At 42.8% G+C, this 21,405-nt stretch overlaps 1 protein-coding gene and 1 non-coding gene across 3 annotated transcripts in view; one reads left to right on the top strand and one right to left on the bottom strand.

Annotated features, from left to right (window-relative positions):
- fgd5a (FYVE, RhoGEF and PH domain containing 5a) overlaps positions 1-21,405 on the top strand; it is a 33,291-nt gene that overhangs the window by 9,459 nt on the left and 2,427 nt on the right. Inside the window, exons 3-19 of one of the 2 annotated variants that reach the window (XM_020087141.2) lie at positions 2,616-2,733; positions 3,692-3,750; positions 4,135-4,165; positions 7,917-8,068; positions 9,232-9,388; positions 13,772-13,862; positions 14,132-14,182; positions 14,354-14,412; positions 15,089-15,160; positions 15,280-15,348; positions 18,483-18,566; positions 18,652-18,731; positions 18,849-18,945; positions 19,091-19,228; positions 19,395-19,497; positions 19,598-19,734; positions 20,938-21,066. In XM_020087141.2, the coding sequence (XP_019942700.2) occupies positions 2,616-2,733; positions 3,692-3,750; positions 4,135-4,165; positions 7,917-8,068; positions 9,232-9,388; positions 13,772-13,862; positions 14,132-14,182; positions 14,354-14,412; positions 15,089-15,160; positions 15,280-15,348; positions 18,483-18,566; positions 18,652-18,731; positions 18,849-18,945; positions 19,091-19,228; positions 19,395-19,497; positions 19,598-19,734; positions 20,938-21,066 (1,627 nt within the window). The remainder of the gene's footprint in view (positions 1-2,615; positions 2,734-3,691; positions 3,751-4,134; positions 4,166-7,916; positions 8,069-9,231; positions 9,389-13,771; positions 13,863-14,131; positions 14,183-14,353; positions 14,413-15,088; positions 15,161-15,279; positions 15,349-18,482; positions 18,567-18,651; positions 18,732-18,848; positions 18,946-19,090; positions 19,229-19,394; positions 19,498-19,597; positions 19,735-20,937; positions 21,067-21,405) is intronic. The other variant, XM_020087142.2, reaches the window with a different exon arrangement.
- On the bottom strand, positions 19,969-20,040 carry trnae-cuc (transfer RNA glutamic acid (anticodon CUC)). The gene has a single exon. It is a non-coding gene; the product is annotated as a tRNA-Glu (tRNA).

Raw genomic sequence — 21,405 nt, forward strand, 5'->3', positions numbered from 1 at the left:
TCAGGAGTCGAGTACAGATATTTGTGTTGAAATGTAGCAGGTAAAATTAAAAAGTCAGCAGGAAACACAGGCTGATTAAAGGTGAACTGACCTTGTTGTATTTAACATACAGTGTGTGTGTTTGGATCACAGCCTGACACGTGATGTGAAGTTATAATTTTCCAAAGCTGCAGCAGTCAGAGCACCAGCATCTTCACAAATCACTTCATCTCACTGTGTCACAGCAGCAGCACAACAGCCACAGGTTACGTGTAATTATCATGCAGTAAAAGCAGCAAACAATAAAAAACTTCTCCCATTCTCTTAATCCTTCCATTAGTATCAACGGCGTCTATAGTTAGACATCTAATGAAGCTATTCATCTGCTCCTACTTGCTATAATAGTGTTGTTATAACTAGAAAAAGGCCCATCTGATTGCTGCTAATATATATTTCAATGCTCAATTTTTAGCTCAATTGAATTGCATATTAAAGGCATTAGAGCTCACAGGACATTAGAGCTGTAAAGGACTTTTTACTCAGGAACTGTGTCCTCTGCTTAAACTGATAGGGTCAATTTTTTTAGAAAAGAAATAAAATCCAATAAAAGCAACTTTGAACATTTCAATCTTCTGTTGAAGATGATTTGAATTAAATTACACTAACTTAACAACTTAGATCAAATGCTTTTTTAGTTTTACTTTCTCATTTTCAAGGAGGTGTCATTATTAGTCAGGTCACAACTCTCTATCACAGAACAAAAGGTTTGCTTTCCAAGATTGTTTATGGTTTGGGGTGAAAAGGTGAAGGTGAGAATTCCCGGCGCAGAGTTTCTCTCAGACAAATGAAAGCTGTCCCCTCACTGGGACAATAAATCAGAGCGAAGAGTGAAAATTCTTCTTTGAACTCATTCCTAAGCTTTACTTCCCTACATCACCCAGCAGCCCACAACAGGCTGACCTGTCTGCTCTCAGGTCAACCATGAGTAATGGGCTGTAGGTGTTTACTGCAGCCCACCCAGCACTGCTGCTCTGTGTGTGTGTGTGTGTGTGTGTGTGTGTGTGTGTGTGTGTGTGTGTGTGTGTGTGTGTGTGTGTGTGTGTGTGTGTGTGTGTGTGTGTGTGTGGTGAGGTGTGAATCTCATGAGGCAGGAGTACTGTATGTCTGAATGGAGATGAAGTCCACTGGGTCACTCTGTTAACCTTTGGTCCCATAATCGTTGTCTCTCTGCACACTCAGGAGGCTGTTTACAGCACCAGGGCAAACGTTCATTAAGGGGCGGTGTGTGTGTGTGTGTGTGTGTGTGTGTGTGAGTGAGTGTGTGTTTCTATATAACTTTTGTTTATTTGCACAAATTATTATTGCATTGAAATTAAAATGATTAGCATTAAAGATCACACTGTTTCCACTGCACAAGCACACATTGACAGGAATATGGCTGCAACTTATTATAACTTATTAAGATGATGAATTATGATAGTTCTCATAAGTAATTTATCAGCCATTTGTTTGTAGTTGCTTTAATTGTTAGCTTGTAAAATGCCACAAAAAGGGAAACATCCCAATCTCTCGCTGTCACAACTTTCTAACTTAACTAATAATTAATTAATTAATTAATTAATTAATTTGACCAAAACCCAAAGTAATTTAGTTTACAAACTTAAATTATTGTTTATAATTCTTGGGGACAAAATAAATAATATCGTTTTCAGTGAATAATTAGTCAAACATTATGAACCGACACAAGATTTGTCAGCAGTGAACAAGTGAAAATATTTTTAAATGATCATATACCATATATACAGTATACTCAACTATCAGCCCCTCAGAATGAACTTTGGCAAAGACAAGTAGGCTGCAGACCAGGATGCAACTCCAGATGAAATTGCACTTTGAATAATTGTAAAATACCAACAAGGGTTTGTTTTTCTTTTAATATCTTAAACTAGAGATAATTGGCATCATTTGATGTTTCATTCCAGTAAACTGTAGCTTTATAACTACATACTGTAAATTAAGTCTCCCTGTGATTTTCAATCATCTCTCCTCAACTTGTGTAGCAGTCTTACACAAAACGTGTTGTCATCCATTTATCCTCCTGGCAGTGAATTAGGTCAAACACACTGAAAGGGTCTTAATGGGCCAGAGGACATTAATAATTACCACAGGTAACATTTAAAGGGATTACATGTGAAATGACCTACAGCGTGCCCCCCTCAGGTACAGCCGCAGCGCACAAAAGGATTACGATTGTATGTACACAGCTGTGCCCATCTGTGGGAAGAGCGAGTCATGAAAGGGATTGCATGGTGCCACCGGAGGACACATGTGGGGAATCTAAATGTTCAGAGACACACACAGGAAAAGGAAAAACATATATAAACAGAGGACTTGAAATATTGCTTGGTGTTTTGAGAATATGCTGCTATTAATATAGTATGCGATTAATGGCTTTTAACTGGAAATGTGCCATTGGGAATTTGATTCTCTGCCCTGTATCTCCACTTGAAGATATATAGTGTATTTCTTCATGATTGCATTGTATATGTTTGGTGCTGTTATACTATTAAATATGCGTACTTAAGTACCAGTGCTGTGTAGCTGTATTCACACTGTCCTCTCTCTCTCCTTGACAGCGCCTACACCGAGCCTTTCCCGATGAACCCCGTCTCTGCTGGGCTGTCAGCGGATGAGGACCATGGCCGTACCTCCGAGGAAGAGGAGGGAGTGGCGGAGCAGAGTTATGACCGACAGGTGAGATAAATGAAATCAAGGTAGAGAGTACTTCATTTCATTTTCTCTGATCCATCAAAATAGTCCATTTAATGGTTTTATTGTATTGATCGGCCTCAAATTCCAAATTTGGCACATGAACCTGCAGATTTGAATAAAAATGACAACATACCATAAAAGAAAAACGAGAGACGTGCTAATATTGTGATACATATACAGGTCTTGATCCATGTGACACTAATATACACGTGAACTTTCTGATTCACTGACGTACTGAATCACCTTGACCCCTCCCCCAGACTTCCGTACAGTAAAAACGCAGCCATTTTACCGTGGCTCAGACACGGACCCCACCCGTCCTGCTGCTGCCACAATAGACCCCTGCTCCTGTCATGTGACATGCATTTCCTTGTTTAGTTTGTCTTCAAAGGAAAAACACAATAAACTGAAGAAAACACATAGAGGAAGAGGAGCAGATAGATTTGAGTTGGCCTCAGGAACAGTTTCATTTAGCGTGTTTTGGTTTTTATTTCGAGGAAATGAGGATCAGTTCCTTTCATGTAGTATTTGTGAAATGCACCACAGAGGAAAAAATAACACAGGAGCATTGCCAGTAAAAAAAACCCTAAATGGCTTCAGTGTTATGTTTTGGTTCGATGTTTTGAGACCCTGTGATTACCCCCTAAATCAATGGGCAGCATTGTTGTCACCTCACACACAGCCACTCATACATAATGCATCTAAATTTAAAAGTCCCGCATGTGAGAGAGGCTTCATGTCTGCGCTGCACTGTAATGAAGTAATCAGTCTTATTTTGACAGCAGAAATAAAAAGAAAGTGAATTTGCTTTTTCGCCACTCTCCCTGGCTGCTACATAGCAGTTCCTATTAATGTGTGAGAGCAGTAAGTGCCCATAGAGACCCTTTAAACATTAGCTGTGTTCATTCATCTCCCACCGTTCTCCCTCCTTGTCACACAGATTGATGGCCGATCCCGAGCGTTCTACGTCGCCAAGGAGCTCGTCGACTCGGAGAGATTGTGAGCATCTGCACCCGAGGAATTCCCCCATTTGCACTGCTCTCCTGCATGTCATCGCACACCAACACGCTGCATCCAAGTCGGATGTTTCTCATTTTGTGCCGCTGTGTCTTCTCTCCCATTCCTTCCGACCATATCTCTCCCGCTCCCAAGCTAATGCCTGTACAGTAACTGACAGCCACTTACAAACATGTCTGTTGAAACTTATTAAACATTGCCCTTGACACTGCTCCACAATTAACCACTCCTTTGATGTAGTTTCCTCACCATGCATAATTTAGATAATCTAATGAGACTTGTAAGAGTAATGTAGTTTTGCACAAGGTTGAAACGTCCCTCTTAACAATTGAGTAAATCTTCTGGTTTTCTGTTCTTGTTTTGCAGACACGTCGAAGCCATCAAGTACCTTCAAGAGGTAAGAATACCTTTGCTACCACAACCTGTGACAGTAGCTTTAAATGCATCCTGATTCAAGGCTTATTAAAGGGACAGTTCAGTGGTACAACCACAGTAAAGTGGTCATTACAGTAAAGTGGGGTTGTATCAGGGGCAGGGCCAGGGGGGCGTTGGCACAGCTGAAATCTGATTGGCCCCTGAAATGCCCCTGTACTGTCAATGGCTGTTTGTTTTTTCCGATAAACTAGTCCCTTACTAACTATACTAACAATATATATGACAATTTGTTAAGAATTCTTATTATCTAAGCCTTTTGAAGTACACAATGCTCAAAGCTATGGAGCTAACAGTAAATAAGGAATGACTTGAATGTGCACCCTATACTCAATCAGGAATTGTGCATGGATATCGAACATATAATTGGTCATTTATATTATTTAAGCCACCCTAAATAAATCCCCATCAGAAAAAAGTATTAGTTTAAGTTTTATTTTTAATATAATCAGTGTCTTATTTTGCTATGAAACCAATCTTTCCTTTGGTCGTACATTTTTTTAACTACTCAACGTCAGTGAGGCAGGGATAGTGATGCAGTCTAGATGTGAGGCACTGGCATTCAACCAAGTCCCACTCATGGTACAAGTAGCTCTGCGGGTCTGTGGACCTGGGCTGACAGCTCACACATCTGCACCATCAGGTATCTTCAGCTCCATCTCAGGATGCAGCTTGGCCTCCAGTTTCCACAAGTTTCCCTTCTCTCTCATTTTCAGCTGATTATAAGTCGCCATCTTCTTCTTTTTCTTCTTTGTTGTTGTTATAATAATAATCTCTCTTTTTCATTCATCCTCTCTGATGTTGAGTCATCTGACAGCATAACTATAGTGTTCACTTGGACAGATTTTTCAAGTGGCTTAAATACTGCTCGCCTAGTCCTCAGATGTTCAATGCTTAGCTTCTCTCCCCTTACTCCTGCCTGCTTCTACAAATGAGAAGCATGTCACCCTATATCTAGTGCAGGTCCAAAAGTGACTGTGGTTAAGCACTTCATTCAACCTCTCTTCAAATAATAATCAGAACTATCCCTTTAAATGTTTTTAAAAAAGCTGCTGATAACATCATATCCTGTGTCTGCTCCCCAGTCTCTGTCTCCTTCTTCTCCTCCTCCCCTCTGTTGTTAGGCTCTGCTCAGGTTTATCAATGTTGTTGCAGCGAGATCTACTTCCTGGTCTTGACAAAGTTGACGTGTACTCTGGTGTGGTCGGTTGTAAGATGACGCTGTTTGCGTACACCAGGCGCTCTCGCTGATGCTTTCCTTGTGTCCCCTACTCAGCTGATACTGTGTGTGGTAGATACACAACGCGTCTGGCAATCTGAAGGTCATGAAAAGGTTGTCGGTGGGGCTTTTTATTAGTGGTTATATTTGATGCACGATGAAAAGGTTGACCATTTTGCAAAGAATTTCCCACTCATAACTGTACAGAAGGAAGGATAGAGAAGTTAAAGGTGAGCTGTAGTAAGCCTCCAGAGGTCAGTTATGCATCACAGCCAACTGTCGTCATCTATTTTCATCAATTCTCACCCACTGCCTGTCAAAACAAAACAATATCCCTGCAGAGCTACATGCAAAGGAGGACATTCCCAAAATGGACACTGAAACCATGTCTGTAAATTAATTTTGATGAGAAAAGACAGTCTGAACGGAGGAGTGGGACAGGCAGCACCTTTTAAAGGATAGCGTGAGAGAGTTTCTATTACAGTGATGGTTTCCGGTACATCTCTGACAGGTAGAGTCACTGAACACGGAGCAGCCCATCAGTCAGCCTGTACCTTATAACCTTGAATAAGGTCATGAGATGAATTTCTTACTCGTGCCCCCTCGGTATGATTTATGAAAGCCTGCTGAGAGTACAAAAAGCAGCTGCTTTGTGTGATGTGCAATTTAGCAAGTAATGCAAATATTATACCATGGACGCCTCTAATAATCATAAATCTCCAGTCTCATCATGATGCTGAATTATACCAATTAGTCCCTGCATGTCTAAGTAGAGACAGAAACCAACGCTGCAAGTTTATGGATACGAGCTTCAGGAATTACATTTTGAAAGTAGTTTCCAAATCTAGCCAGAATCATTTTTCAGTGTAAATTGTCTGTTTTACACATTCTGACATGAAAAGACGACGTTGCAGCTCTGCTCGTGCTCCTCTTCGGTGTTACTATACCACCTAATTGAATCTTTTCACCACCTTTCAAAGGTGACATTGAAGGCTTTTTCATCCCACTGATGCATAATGCATAGGAACAATGTCAGGATCTTTTTAGTCTTCAAACTTCAAGCAGAGATCAAGACGTCGAGGTGTTAGTTACTGATTGTTGCAGGCCGATGTCGTAATTAGCATGAAACAGTAATTCAACTGGGAACGCTCCAGTGGCACAACATGTACAAACACACTTTTCTTTTTGGGGGGTGGGGCGGGGGTGGGGGGTGGGGTGTTAAGTGAGAGGCACACATGAGGTATTGTTCCATTGTTTGATAAGGAATAACAAGAATACAAAGAATTTCCAGCCCCTGTCTCCACATAGGAAAGGAGGCCGTGCTCCTCTTCTAAACGACTTTCCCTGTAACGGCTGCAGCATATAAAGCTCGAGACTTATTATTTTTCCATTGTTTGTGACCCGTGACCTCTGAACAGATTCTCTGTGCTGACTTATAGTGGAGCATGACTGGCTGCCCAGCCCACTGCTTAGTGTAGCTTTTTTTGACCCGACTGACGTGAGGAAAATAGGGATAAGGTGAAGCGTGGACTGGCAAAATGGAGAGCAAAGCGCCTCTCATTCATGCATCTGAGTGCTTGTGTGCTTTATGTGTGTGTGTGTAACCTGGGAGACTGAGTCAACAAGAGTCGTTAAAGTAGCTGTTTGTCTGCCCGGAAGACGTGATGAATGTTAACCCATACACGATCGATTGTGCATGATGAACGGCACGATCTGAAGCGCCCACTGTCACCACATTATCTTGTGTCCGACTGGGACTTCTCTCTATTTGCTTTATGTCTGTGTTCTGCTCAGACCTGGAATATACGGGCTCCAGACACATCAAGCCTTTATATATATGATGCTAGTTCCTTTGCCCACAGAGAAAACTGTCAACGCCTCTGAGCAATTCATCCACTTTCATTTGTTTCTCTTTTTCTGCCTTTATTTACTGACTAGATAAAGTACCTCTTCCTTGGTTTTTCTCTCCTGTGTGTCATAACTCTTCATATTAGTCCTCTTAGTCACTGACACTGCAGCTATTAAGGCCTGCTGCACTTGTTTTATGATTGTTGAACAGACTGCAATAGACTTAAATTCACTGTATATCAGTGAGTTTTCGGGTCCTTGTCCCAAATCAGATGACAAGTGGGGACTATGTACAAATCAGCCATTGAGCACCAAGGTCATTATGCAACAACACCTGGTGTGTAACTCTTGTGCAAGCAGTGCCGCCTTTCCTGAATGCCTGGACAGAGCCCAAAGTACTGAGGTGATATGAAGGGAGGGTGGCAGGAAGGATGTTTAGGAGGATCTGACCTTCCTTCCCTTTTTCTCCCCACTCTTCATTCCTCATTCCTCTCTCCCGTACATTTCTCCTGCTCTCCCTCCCTGCCTCATTCCAGCCCCACAAACATTTCCTCCATTCCTCTCTCGTTTTTCTTCAGCACCTCAACTTGGTCTTTAAAAAAAAAAAAGGTTCTGTCCCTATAATTCCTGTTTTCCCTCTCTTGTGCAGGACTTTAGGTCAGCTGTGGCTGACACGCTGGGTGAGGGAGGGGAGCCGGTGCTGGAGGAGCAGAGGCTGGGGGAGATACTGGGCGTGCTCCCCCAGGTCTACACCCTCCACAGCAGCATCCTCTCTGAGCTGGAGGAACGCATCAGTCAGTGGTAAGAAACACAGCATATCTGACTGACAACAATGCCATAAGTTCATTCATTTCTGTAGGCCCACAGTTTGTATTTAGTTTTTATATGTTTTATATAAAAGTGTCTATTTTCACCAACATGAAGTATTGAAACAAACATATTGATTCTACCCTGAGGTCACAAAAATCTTCCACACTGTTGTAACCTTGCTTTAAAGGTACAGTGTGTAGAATCGAGTGATATATAGTGGTGAAGTTACTGTCAACTACACCCTCCCATTCCAAACATGTAAAAGAACCTGTGGTAGACTTCAGTTGTCATTAAAACTAAAAAAACGTTTGTCCAGTCTAGACAAATGTAAAAAAGATGGCGGCCCACGTAGAGAGGACCCCCTCGATGTAAATATTTAAGTATTTAAATATAAAGGGACTTTTCTCGGGTAAAGAAAACTACAATTCATACAATTTACAAATTTGTGCCAATAATTCCATTTCACCTAAATCTTACACACTGGACCTTTAAGGATGGTTTAATAATGGGAGAGTATCAACATAGCGAAGGGATAATGTTCTGTAGTAGTTCTGATTGTGAAAATGTAAGAAATCTTCTTTTTTTAATTATTCAAATGTAAATTTGTGTAAACTTCTCTGTCCTTAAAGAAAAAGCAAAGCATCTCTTACATTCATAATTTTCTGCTGATCACAAAAATCACATTTTAAAAGATTATTTCAACTTTTTAGGGGAACTTCATGTTTTTATTTTCTCGCCAAAAGAAACATTCGCAAACCAATGTCAGTATCTCTATTTAATGTAACAAACAAGGGGTTATGTGCTCAACTATTTCTTGCATCATCACACACTGATGACAAGACTTTGTCAGATAGAATTCAAAATTGCTATTTCCCCTTGTTTGAGGTGTTTTAGCTATAATAAGATGAGTTTTGAAATGTGCCTTTAAATCAGTCAAACACTGTCCAGGAAACTATTAACTGAGGTACAAGCAGCAGGTTGAGGAAGAAGTGGTTACAACTGAAAAATAAATTGCTCTAAAGCTTTTGTAACCATCACAGACTTACTTGTTTTGAAATGTCACAGTGTTGAAGGATGTGTCCTTTTAAACCACAGTGTTCTCTGTGAGTGATTAAAGACAGAGTGTCTCATATTTGATTTTCCTCACTGTGAAGGGAGGAGAGCCAAAGGGTGGTAGATGTGATTCTGTCTCGTCGGGAGGACTTCGGTGTGTTTGACACGTACATCTCAGAGTATGATCGCAGCATGTCCTTACTGGAGGAGAGCTGCAGGAACAACCCAACATTCGCCAGCATCGTCAAGAAGTTTGAGGTAAAATATTTGACGTTAAAATCATTGTTGCTGTGAATGTGACTTCTTGTCAATATCCGTATAGCTCTGTTTGTATCTGTTTTCTCTTATTGTACTTGAAACACATAAAGTCTGCGTGATACCCAGAGATCCTCTTCGGAGGGGAAGTGTTTTGACAGTCACATATTTAAATCTCAGGTTCAGTTTCCATGTTTGTGGAGGGAAAGTAAAGCCTTGTGGGTGTTTTCGCGGAGCAGAGATCAAACCTGGTATTTCCCCTGGCTCTCGCTCAGCAGCTCTCAACTTATATTTTTGTCACCCAGCTTCCACATGGGAGATAATGTCCTTTTTTTAAACCCTCTCTATCTTGCTCCTCTCCATGGGACTGACCTTTCCACTGTCATGCTCACATATTTTACACTCGCTCAACACAAACTACTCACTCTTTGTCCAGCATGAATCTCTTCATCCCAGAAACGCCCAGGAGAGTAAGAGGGATTTGGTGGAGGGGATCAAATGCAATGAAGGGCTTGAATGTCATTGCATGGATCCATGAATGGTGTTCCTGGATCACCCAATCAACACTTTATCAGTGTGTTGAATAAGAATGTGTGTAGGCTGTGTTGGTAAAAATACACATGACTGTTTTAAACTAAAAGACAGGATATTAAGAGAGTCTAAAGATAAGACCACAGAGATACAGCAGTAGATTTCTCATTTCCATGCAGCCATGCTCTGTCGAAGGAATTGATTCACCACTTACTGCTGTGCAACGGCACACAGGTCACCCTGAGTAGAAATAATAATGATTCCATATTTGTTTGGTCATTTTATCTACATTATATGCAGATTTTCTGGATTCATTTTTGTGCTACAGCTCATTTAAAAGCACTGTTACCTATTCAACTGAGCATCTCTCTACACAAATGTACACATAACTAGTTCCACACTGTACTTTGATTCGCCTGTGAGCAGCTGCCATAATGGTTCCAGGCATTTCAAGTTTGATAAGAAGAGCGAACGGACAAGGCACCAACTGTCTCCGCCCATGAATATTCAGCAGCAGCTGGGCCCTCCCCAGAAACATGGTGGCTCTGCCAGACTTTAGTGGGACTGATGTAAATATAAGAGGGTGAAGGTGAGAGATGGCGTCTCTGTGCCGTCATCACGTTTATTAAACACTCGCCTTTAGTATCTTACAGCATGTTTTCACACTTGGTCTGTGTCAGCCAATAATTTAACCTCTTATAACCTTGATCAAACTCATTTATGATCTTCTGCATTTTAGCTGCATGGCACTGAGTTCCTCTTTCCACACTTCATAAACCTTTAACTGCTACCTGCAGAGGCCATAAACGGGCTGATTTGCAACAAAAGATAAAACCGTGAATGGGCATCATCTTATCTAAGGAACAAAGTCCTCTTTAATCAGGTTTGGTGTGGATAAAAATGTGCCTTTGTTTTTCTTTTTTTTTCTTTTTTCATCGACCCTTATTTGTGTCAATGTAAAGACTGTGATTCATCTTACACCCCAGAAATTAAAACCCAGAGGCACATTCAAGTGTTTTCTCAGTCCATTGGCAGATCCACCGCACCTGCCACTGCAGATACATGCTGCTTATTGTTTTTACATTTCCCATGTTGCATGTAAGCCTGTTACCTGGGGTCTGTCCTCCCCATCCTCCTGTGTGTGTGTTTGTGTGTTTGTGATGATTAATGCTGTGCTCAGTCAGATAACTGTCTCGGGACTTGCGTGGTGAGTGTGACCGCTCTGTAATAAAGGAGAAGGTGGGCTAAGAGAGCAGATACACTATAGATAAGACTGAGAGGGACAACAGTCATCTGTCTGCTGGTTGTGTCACTCAGTGTGCTGATCAGAATATTTTCTCAAATTCGAAATTTTCAGCATTGGCTGCTATTTTCCTTCTCTTTCTCTGTTTTCAGTTTTAAACCATCATCACCTCCCTTTTCCTCTTCACCCACCTGCTCCTCCACCTTTGTTGCTACAAGCCAAAGACCAAAAGTGGTAGTAATCTCATTGTGGATGTGGTGATGACAGTGATGAAGTAGCCGCAGACTCTGATCAGATCAGTGCTAGACCCTTACAGGATTAAAGCCTCCTCTCCACAGCCAGTTGCTTGTTTACAGCACCATCTATAAACATTGGCCGACACTATGGTGTGTGCTCGTGTCCCCTGTGTGCAAGTGTGTTTGCGCCTCTGTGTATTTTTTGCCTGATTGTTTTGCAGGGGCATGTCCCTACACAAAATCTTGTAGATCTTGTGAAACTGTTTTTTAGGAAATCTCTTCCGCTTGGATTTATATTCATGTCATGGCCACTGAGTTTGTGCAAAGCCTGTGTGTGTGTGTGTGTGTGTGTGTGTGTGTGTTTTCTCTCTCGAGAAAGCCAGGAGGAGGAGGAGAGGAGGAGGCTGTGCAGCAGGTGGGCGGAGAACGATGGAGGGAGAGAGCGATGGAGTGAATTCCTTGTAAAGGCAGCTGGGCAATGAGGCAGACAGAAGCTAATTAGAGAAGCAGCCTCCTTTACAACTCCCCAATTAGATCAGTTGTGTGTGTGTATGCAGGAAATCAGCTGGCCGTGACGGAGCCTGAAAGGTGTATTTGTCTGTGCATGTGTGTGTGCGTGGGTGTGTGTCTCCCAGCACGAGGCATCACACACACCCTCTTCTCTCCTCCTCCATTTGGCTCGCTCACCCAAACAAACCGCGCGCCAATTACCACCTCTGGAAAGCCACTTCCTCTGAGCAAGTGTCAATTGGATGACAATCTTCAAGCGACACTTGAGAAGAGCGGATGTTCTGAAGCCAGTAATAAAGAGGAGCTGGTTATTATTGTGCTCAATGCATCATGCTGTGAGGGGGAGGGACGAGGAACGAGAGGGGGGGGGAATGAAAAGTGAGAGAAACTCAATTAGGGGTTGTTGCTGAGGGCTGAAGTTAAGGAGGAAAGCATGATGAGACTGAAAAGGAAAAAGAAAGAGACATAAAGACAAGCATGCATGAAGACCTGCTCATTAAAAGAGCCATCAGCTCGCCCTCTGCTTTACTTCTGTCTCGTGATAATGAAGACATAGAGGAGTTAGTGTGTAGCTCGCATCCCATCTCCGCTCTTTACAGGCCCAGCCACTGTTATCTCTGGAGCTGAGTGTGGGGGGGTGGGTGTGTGTGTGTGTGCGTGCGTGTGTGTGTGTGTGTGTATGCAGTGTAAATAGCATGAAATGCAGCTTCCCGCAGGGTGCTATCTGTGCCTCTCTAATGAAGGGTAGGACTTCATTGGATTATAAAAATACTTTGTGTGTGTGTGTGTGTGTGTGTGTGTGTGTGTGTGTGTGTGTGTGTGTGTGTGTGTGTGTGTCCCAGTCCCCCGTTGCTCCTCCACCTCTCAGGGTATAAATACCTGTCAGAGACAATTAGGTCCTGATTGATTTTCTCTTTGATTGTGCCAATCTCAGTCGCCTTTCACCTGCAAACGACTGCTCTTAGAAGAAGAATGGGATTTGCTCTGTTTCTTTGGTTGCAGGAAGAGATATGTGAAGGTCAGCCTGCCCGACAGTGTTCGCTTTGTTAAGTGTGACCTTGACTCGTAGCATCTAATAGCAGAGGTCGTCCTTGTTAGGAGACAAGGCTGTGGTTTTGTGGGTGTGGTTCGGGGGATACAGAGGGGTTCTTTGTCAGTGCATAGAATAATGAGAGTTTCATTTTGCTCCAGTTTTATTCTGCAAAAATAATTAGGTGTCATTGATACACAGTTGAACAATTCAGTTACTGAATGCTAATAGAAGCATTTTCCTATAAGATTCTTACAGAGTCTGATTTGTCATTTTAATGTGGGTTTCGGATTGTGGTTATAAAAATATGTCACACTGCATTATTACAGGAAGTGACAAGATGAAGCATGCAGTATATGATGCTGTATACATATATGAATGTGACATAAGCTTTATTACTGTATACAGTAATATATCCCTCTATCCATCCATCCCTCCCTCCATCCATCCCTCTATCCTCCCTTCCTTCCTTCCATCTATTCATCCATCCTTACTTCCTATCTTCCTACCTTCCTTCCTTCCATCTATCCATCCATCCCTCTGTATTTCCTTCCTTCCATCTATTCATCCATCCATCCTTCCGTCCTTCCTTCGTACCATCCATCCATCCATTACCTGTACAGCTTATCTTACTTTGACTATATCTATCATACATTAAACTCTGGATATTGGTACCTACTTTCAGTTCTGACTCTGTCTGTGTGTTTGTGTTTGTGTGTGTGTGTGTGTGTGTGTGTGTGTGTGTGTGTGTGTGTGTGTGTGTGTGTGTGTGTGTGTGTGTGTGTGTGTGTGTGTGTGTGTGTGTGTGTGTGTGTGTGTGTGTGTGTTGTGCACAGACACGCGCCCCAAAAGAAACTGAGGTCCCACTGAAACACCAGCTGCTGCAGGTCGTAGTGAGAGTTCTTCAGTACCGGATGCTACTCACAGGTAACACACAAACTTAGTGTAAGTGTGAGCGATCATTAAAGCAAAGTCTGAGCTGTATTTGCTGAAATGTGGTTATTATGGTCTTTAAAATCTATAAATGTTTAAGACAGGCTGAGGAGAGGAGTATTAGCATAATGTCATGGCTTCGCCTCTTGCATTTAATGAGCTGTCCTTCACAGACAGTTAAAAACCGTTTTTTCTTAGTAAGCTTTAAAGTGTATTGTAATCATCAGTTTTCATGCCTTTACTCTTTCTTCTGTTGTCTCCAGATTACCTGAACAACCTGTCTCCTGACTCTAAAGAATATGAAGACACACAAGGTAAGAAGCATGATAATGATCTTTTTTCTTTCAGTGGTCAGAGACACAGTCGCACACATACACGCTGCAGCTGCTTGTATCAGAGCACAGTTATTGAGTCACAGTGACTGAGTGTCTTTACTGGAGTCGATTGCATATAAATCTCTCCTTGTTTTCCTGTTTGTGTTGCAGCTGCCTTGGTGATCGTGTCCGAGGTGGCCGACCAGGCCAACGACAATTTGAAACAGGGGGTGAGTTTTTTCTTTCTGGATAACACCCCATGTGTTTTATATTCAGCCTGCGGAGTTTGACATATTCACAGCCCAGCGTTGCTATTGAGACGCGTCTTTATATTCCTCGTGGCAATGAAAGGGCAATTTCCAGATGGAGATTGAGTGTGAACGAGTCAGACCGCCGTGGTTTTGAGGTGCGTGAGTCCCTCTTCTAAATGACATGCAGGAGTGAAGGAGAGGTGTAGCCTTCTTTGGCGGTGGCCTCCGAAGCTTGCTGATTAACGCAAGGGGCGAGGAGGGATGATGTCAACAGAGCGTCCCAGGTGTATCATTACAAAGGGAGCAGTGTGGAGGATGGACACGGCTTACGCTCCCCCTCAAACATGAGCAACCTTTGGAGATCATTCACAAACCCTCCCTCCTCTCGGTCAGGATCCCCTGTGCCTCACTTTTATCACACTGTGTGTTTCTCCTCTGTGCACTTACACTGACACGCACACACAGGCGGACAGACAGTGGAAACAGAGGCTCCCTCTATCTCCTCACCCCCCATTCAGCTCTCACTATCGCATCCCTTTCTGCATTCCCTCCCTTTCATTCACGCACAAACAGGGACGGTTTCATTCTCTTGTCTCCTATTCCGTCCATCAGTGGATAATCTCCGTCCATCTCTCTGCTCTTTCCTCTCCTGCAGGAGAACTTGCTGCGTCTGGTCCACATAGAGTACAGTGTTAAAGGAAAGAGGGACCTCCTGAAGTCCGGAAGGGTGAGCACTATTACTACTCCTCTATCCAAACACAGCAATACATTGTTCCATCATTTGTAGGCTTTCACAGGACCTAAAAACATGTTGTGTTTTCTAATGCCTAATGAAAAATGTTTCAGATGTTTGTCAAAGAGGGCACACTAATGAAGGTGTCGAGGAAGAGCAGGCAGCCGCGACACCTGTTTCTGGTAATATATCTTCCTTACATATCATTAGAACTTCATCACATCAGACACAATATGAGAGTGGGAAGTGTTTAAGCCTTTCAGATATGTTAAATTGCAATTTCTTATTTTAAAATAATCAACCTTATTCAGATTAGCACAGCTCTCATATTTAAAGGTCAAGTGTGTAAGATTTAGGTGAAAGGGATCTATCGGCAGAAGGTGAAAATAAAATAATCCAAGTGATGTTCTCACTCATGTGTAATTATTTATTTAATTGAAGTCCAAACTGGAGAAAGTAAACCTTTTGAGTTTTTAATGACGACTGAAGTTTACAGCAAGTTCTAGAAGGGGAGGGTGAGGTGAAGGGTATTCAGCTGCAACTTGAAACTTCACCACTAACTGTCACTAAATTCTGCACACTGAACCTTTAAATCCAAGCCTGGTCACATTAGTGAATATGGTGCAGCCACAAGTTAATAGGGCATGGGAACAAGATGACTTAACTGTGGCCATATCTTGATATAGCGTGGCCACAGGATGAATCTTTTACCCGGTGAACTGAAGAAGCAAGTCTAGTTGTACAAAAGAACTACATTTTAACATGGCACAGACTCATCTTAAAAGGACATAGAAAAGTATTAAAGAATACAAATATGTTAATTAAATCCCTGCCACTATCACTTCATCTCAATCTCTCCCTAGTCCCAGATGCACCAGACGCATCTCCTCACTAAAGTACCAAATCCACACCGTCACGCTCCCTGAACACTAAGCACTGGTTTTTTAACCACACTTTCCACAAACATTGGGTCCTATGTTTCTGTTTACTGGATTGATGGAGGTTACATTGTGTTATCGAGTAGAATGTTAGAATTGACTGACAATGATGAATATTGTTCATGTGCACATAGGCAGCTGGACTTCCCTGTGTTTCTTGAAGACGTTTCATCTCTCATCCAAGCTGCATCTTCAGTTTAGTTTGCACAGTAAAGAGCAGATTTGTATCTTGTTAATACACAGCCACAATTTTGTTTTGTTTGTTACCACGGTTAATTAACTTGTGGTCATGAGTTATTCATCTCGTTCATACGCCTTATTAACACCTGGCCACACAATAGTATTTTTTTCACCGAGGTCACCTGAGGGCTCAATAATATTTGAGCATCAAATTTCAAGTTTTCTGATCGAGTTTACATTCATTTTATCTTTATCTTTTGGAAACTTCTGGATCTCCACTAAAGTTAGCCGTAGAATCTCGTGGGTGTAAACAATGCATGTTGACATATGCCGTTGTTTGTTTGTAATGGCTGACCATTGCTTGTTCTGGGGTTCATTACATCAGCAATTTGATGCTAGTCGCTGCAGGAGAGAACACCTGCCATATTTTATAAGCTGTGAGGAAAACAATGCTAGCTCGATCTGCAAAAATATGGGGGAATGTTGGGTGGAGGTTGGTCTCTGAGGTAGGTGAGGTCAAGGAGGAGGTGGAGGAGGGGGGCCTGAGGCCAAGGCCGCAAAGACCTCCACTATGAGCACCACACCCGTGCAGCGAGGGCCTCCCCTCTTCGCTCTTCTCCTCTCCTCCCCTCTCAGGACTTGTTTTCCAGGGCCCCACTTCCTCACAGGATGTTTGGTGTGGGTCACTGGATGCCGGCTTCCTGTGTATTGGGAGGGGACTGACAGCGAAGTGAAGGCCAGACACCCTGTAGAAATGCCGGGAGGAGGGGGGGTGGCGGAGGAGGGGTGTGGGCGCTACATAAACACATAACGCGAAACAGAGAGGCCCACTCTATTGTTCAATCAAAAACATGTGCAATCAGTGCTGTCTCATGTTGTGAATTATGCTTGAGCAGCATTCATGAGTTCTGATAAGATACCATGTGGATTGTTTCACCTTCTACATTTTCTTCTATTTCCTCATTCTCTCAGTCCTACTCAACAGGATTGCGGTTGAGCGATAGCTGAACATTTTTGGTTGTTGATACTTCTAAGCTATGAGGGTTATATAGCCAATCACCCCCTTGAAGTGAACGGCTCCAGTGTGTCAGGTGTTATTTTTTGTCCTTTACTGAAGGCAAGTCCAAACAACAGTTAAGATGAAAACTATCACTCTCCTCAGCGACAGGAAGAAGCTCTCTCTGTCACAAGCCAGGGCTCAAAGAAGAACGGTTGAGTGGGTTAGAGAACGGATTAGAAGGAGGGATGGAGCTCTAGAAAGATGCCAGAGGATACAGAGAATGAATGAAATGAATGAGAGTGGCAGGTGAAGGAGGTGAAGGGTTCGAGGATGAGATGAAATGGCACTGGTGGGAAAAGTGAATGGCTTAAGGTGGCAAGAGGTCAAGTAGGTGCATGCCGTGTCTCATCTGAGAGTCGTTTGTGCAGTCAGTTCACTTGGCGCTCGGTCGGTTTTCTGTTTGAGGAATCTTTGAGTAAATGAGCGGCACAGGGTGGAGCAGGCGAACTGCGGTGGCTGCTGCCCAGAGGTTGCAGGCCAGGGCCCCGGTTTGGCTATCATGCACTGTTTTGTCTGCAGCCAGGCGGTCAGTGAACCCATGACTGCGGCTTGTTTGTGTTGTTGTTGTGGTGAAGGTGGCCGGTTCCACCCAGCTCTGGTTCTCAGTGCAGCCTGAGAAGACAGGGAGGGCGAGGGGAGGCCTGGAGCCCGGGGCAGGGTGGAGAATTCCTGGATGCTGCCTTTATGGCCCCAGCGGATGTTTAGAGCACACATTAGGTGTGACCGATGATGTCATTTCTTTTGTCTGGGAAGAAATGAAATGCGTCTCTATAACACAATGGGCCCTTGGTATGTTAAAGGATCACAATACTTTTCATCTAAAGAGCAAATAAATAATTTCTGCGCAGTAATGCCTTGATTTTGTTGTGTGTATACATGGGAATTTTGTGCAGACAGGATGCACCGACATATGTGAGTGCTGTGAAAGGAAACATAATCTTCGATAGTTGAGCCAGACTGTTGTTTCATAGAAGAAAGAATAAACAATTAGGTGACGGCTGCCCTTTCTCTCAAGGTAACACCACCCTCTTGTGGTAGTTATGGAGTATTAGATTCTGAGAAGTGTCATGGATCTATCATAAATAAAACATAACACAATAACCCTCTCATTTCCTCTTTCTGTTTTCTTCTTCATCAGATGAATGATATAATGTTGTACACCTACCCTCAGCAGGATGGAAAATACAGGCTTAAGAACACACTGTCTCTGTCTGGAATGAAGGTACAACTTCTCATTTCTCTGACTCAGTTCAAATCATCTCCATTTTTGCGGAAAGATTTTCCACTGAACGGTTTTTATCCTTCAGGTGAGCAAACCTGTTCTAGACAACGTGTTGAACTGTCTCAAAATTGAGGTGTCTGACATCACCATTACACTCTCCGCCAGGTGAGCATCTGTGTGTACTTGAATATGACAAGATTCTTCCTCTCCTCCTTTTCAAAAGCACTCGAGATGTTAAATTTCATACCATCACCAAGCATGACTGTCTCTTTTTCTCTTCAGTTCGGTCGGAGAGAGGGAGGACTGGTTCCACACTCTGAGTCGAGCCATAGCGGACCATGCTGCAGGACTCTGCACGTTTGGTGGACCCTGCAGTGAGGTAAGAAAATAACTATGACAACAGCAGAGGGTCTTTGTTCAAGATGAAACGTTACCTTTGATTGTTCCAATGCATCAACTTAAAGATGTAAATGATGATCATTACTTTTTTGAATAAATTTACTGTCCCAACTTTGTCTAAACAGGCACGTGAGAAGTTGTGGATGGCCCTGGGTGAAGCTGCTCCTGTGCTGGTGCCAGTGTCTCATGTGATGATGTGCATGAACTGTACCTCTGACTTCAGCCTCACACTAAGACGACACCACTGCAACGCCTGTGGCAAGGTCAGATGCTACATGACAATCTTCACTTGTCTTTAGCTCTCTAAATGTGGCATGTTGTTTTTTTTTGGTACATGCTATTGTAAATCAGAAACAGGTTTATGTCTGAAACTGGATTACGTCCAGGGGTGGTTAGTACATTTTCTTTGTATTCTTTGTCTCTGAGCAGGTTGTCTGTCGTGCCTGCTCCAGGAACAGATACCCACTAAAGTACCTCAAAGACAGGGTGGCCAAAGTTTGTGACCACTGCTATGCCGAGCTCAGGAAAAGAGGCGAGTCTCAGCTCTGCGTATAAAGAAGTGTCTCACTGGTGCAAAACCATCTTGGTGTGTTTCTTCCTCTGTGATATTGCAACTGTGTATGTGTCTGTAGGTGGGAGCGTGTCGGGGGCATGCGGCAGCTCCAGCCCTCGGACTCACCGGGCCAGTCGTCCCCTCTCTGCTGTCTTCCAGAGCCTGCAGCCCCCAAGTTTGTGGAAGAGCAGGAAGAGCAGCTCGCCTCTCAATCAGGTGAACTACACTTCCCACATAGCATCTGTGCTCTAGTTTCAAAATATGAAACACAAGTTACATTGTCAATGTCTTACTTGTCACTGTAAATATAGTCATGATGTCCATTTGAGTAAGTAAAGTGATATTACAGAGTTCAGCACTTTGTCTGAATGAAAACAGTCATAATCAGTACATCAGGTAATGGAACTTAGCTTTTTTAATGATCTGTATTGGTGAGATAGTAAATAAATGTTCCCTGACCGGGAATCGAACCCGGGCCGCGGCGGTGAGAGCGCCGAATCCTAACCACTAGACCACCAGGGACATATTTTTGCCTCTGTTATGGAATCTCAGGCATTTTTGACAGCTGTCCATTAGATGACCCTTGTTTGTAGTACACAACAGCTGCCAGTAGGGTTCACTATCTCCCTCTATACCCTTCTTCACATTCAAGATTCAAGACATTCAAGATGTTTATTTGTCATATACACAATAACAGACACAGCGGTTTATTATTGGGTAATGAAATTCTTACTTTGCAACTGCCCGACCAAAGAAATGTGCTTACGAAAATATAAAAAGAAAAACAGAAGAAAATATTTATAAAATACGAAATATAAAATATAAAGTGCATATGCAATGCAAAAATATATAAGTAGAATGAAAAATAAACATAATTAAAATAAAGAATAAGATAACAGATGACCGATCAAAGTGAAATATAACGGCAATTCAAACAATGTGCATAGGAGATGTAATGTGCAATGTCTATGGCTACATCTTCATAATAACAGAAATGTAACACAATGGACCCCCTGTTAAATGTCTCCATTCTGCTCCTGTGGTGTCATCCAAATGTCCGACATTCAAATTCCAAACCGCTGTCATTTACACCATGTTTTAAGCCTAAATGTCCACTACCAGGAGTAGCAATGCTACCGTGCACCCAGCACTTGCCCTTGGGTGAGAGCTTGTACACATTGTGTGTAGTGTGTGTGCGGTATTTGAGCAAACGTGAACAAGGCTCCAGAGGAGGATGTCGGAGCATTTTGCTAAAAACATGGTGTAAATGATGTAGTTTTCGAGCTGAATATGAATGTGATCATGAGTGAATTTTCATTTTTTCTGTGATCTACCCACTTATATTGTCAACCCTCTGTATCTATCCACATGAATTCTGCCTATTGATGTGTGTCTCCTGTATTTAATGAATTTCATCAGGTGTCGCTCGGCGTGGAGGGCTCCACCATGAGTGGCAGCCTGCAGCGCCGAAAGAAGAGCAAGAGGAAGTGGAAGCGGCTGTGGTTCCTCCTCAAAGACAAGGTGCTCTACACCTTCACAGCCCGTGAGGTGAGGGGGCACAGAGTCTCCCACACCAGCCCCAAGACACTCTCTCATACGCATGTCATATCCACACAAGGATCCCAGAGGCATCTCCTCACGAGCATATATCTATTCTTCTTCTTCCCTTCTGGCCAACACAGTGCAGAACTATTGAACTCATATGTTTGCAGTGTTCAGCCTTTCCTCCTGGGCAGGACTAATGTGACTTATATATAGGGATTCTCTGTGCTCTCTCCTTTTCTTTGGACAAGTTCTCATCAGTTTGCCGCTATTTTCTTCTGGACACATTAAAGATTTATCACTTGCAATATTGCTATTGACTGCAAAATCTGTGTTATTGATTTG

This window comes from Paralichthys olivaceus, chromosome 2, assembly GCF_024713975.1.
Source record: "Paralichthys olivaceus isolate ysfri-2021 chromosome 2, ASM2471397v2, whole genome shotgun sequence".
Classification (NCBI taxonomy): Eukaryota; Metazoa; Chordata; class Actinopteri; order Pleuronectiformes; family Paralichthyidae; genus Paralichthys; species Paralichthys olivaceus.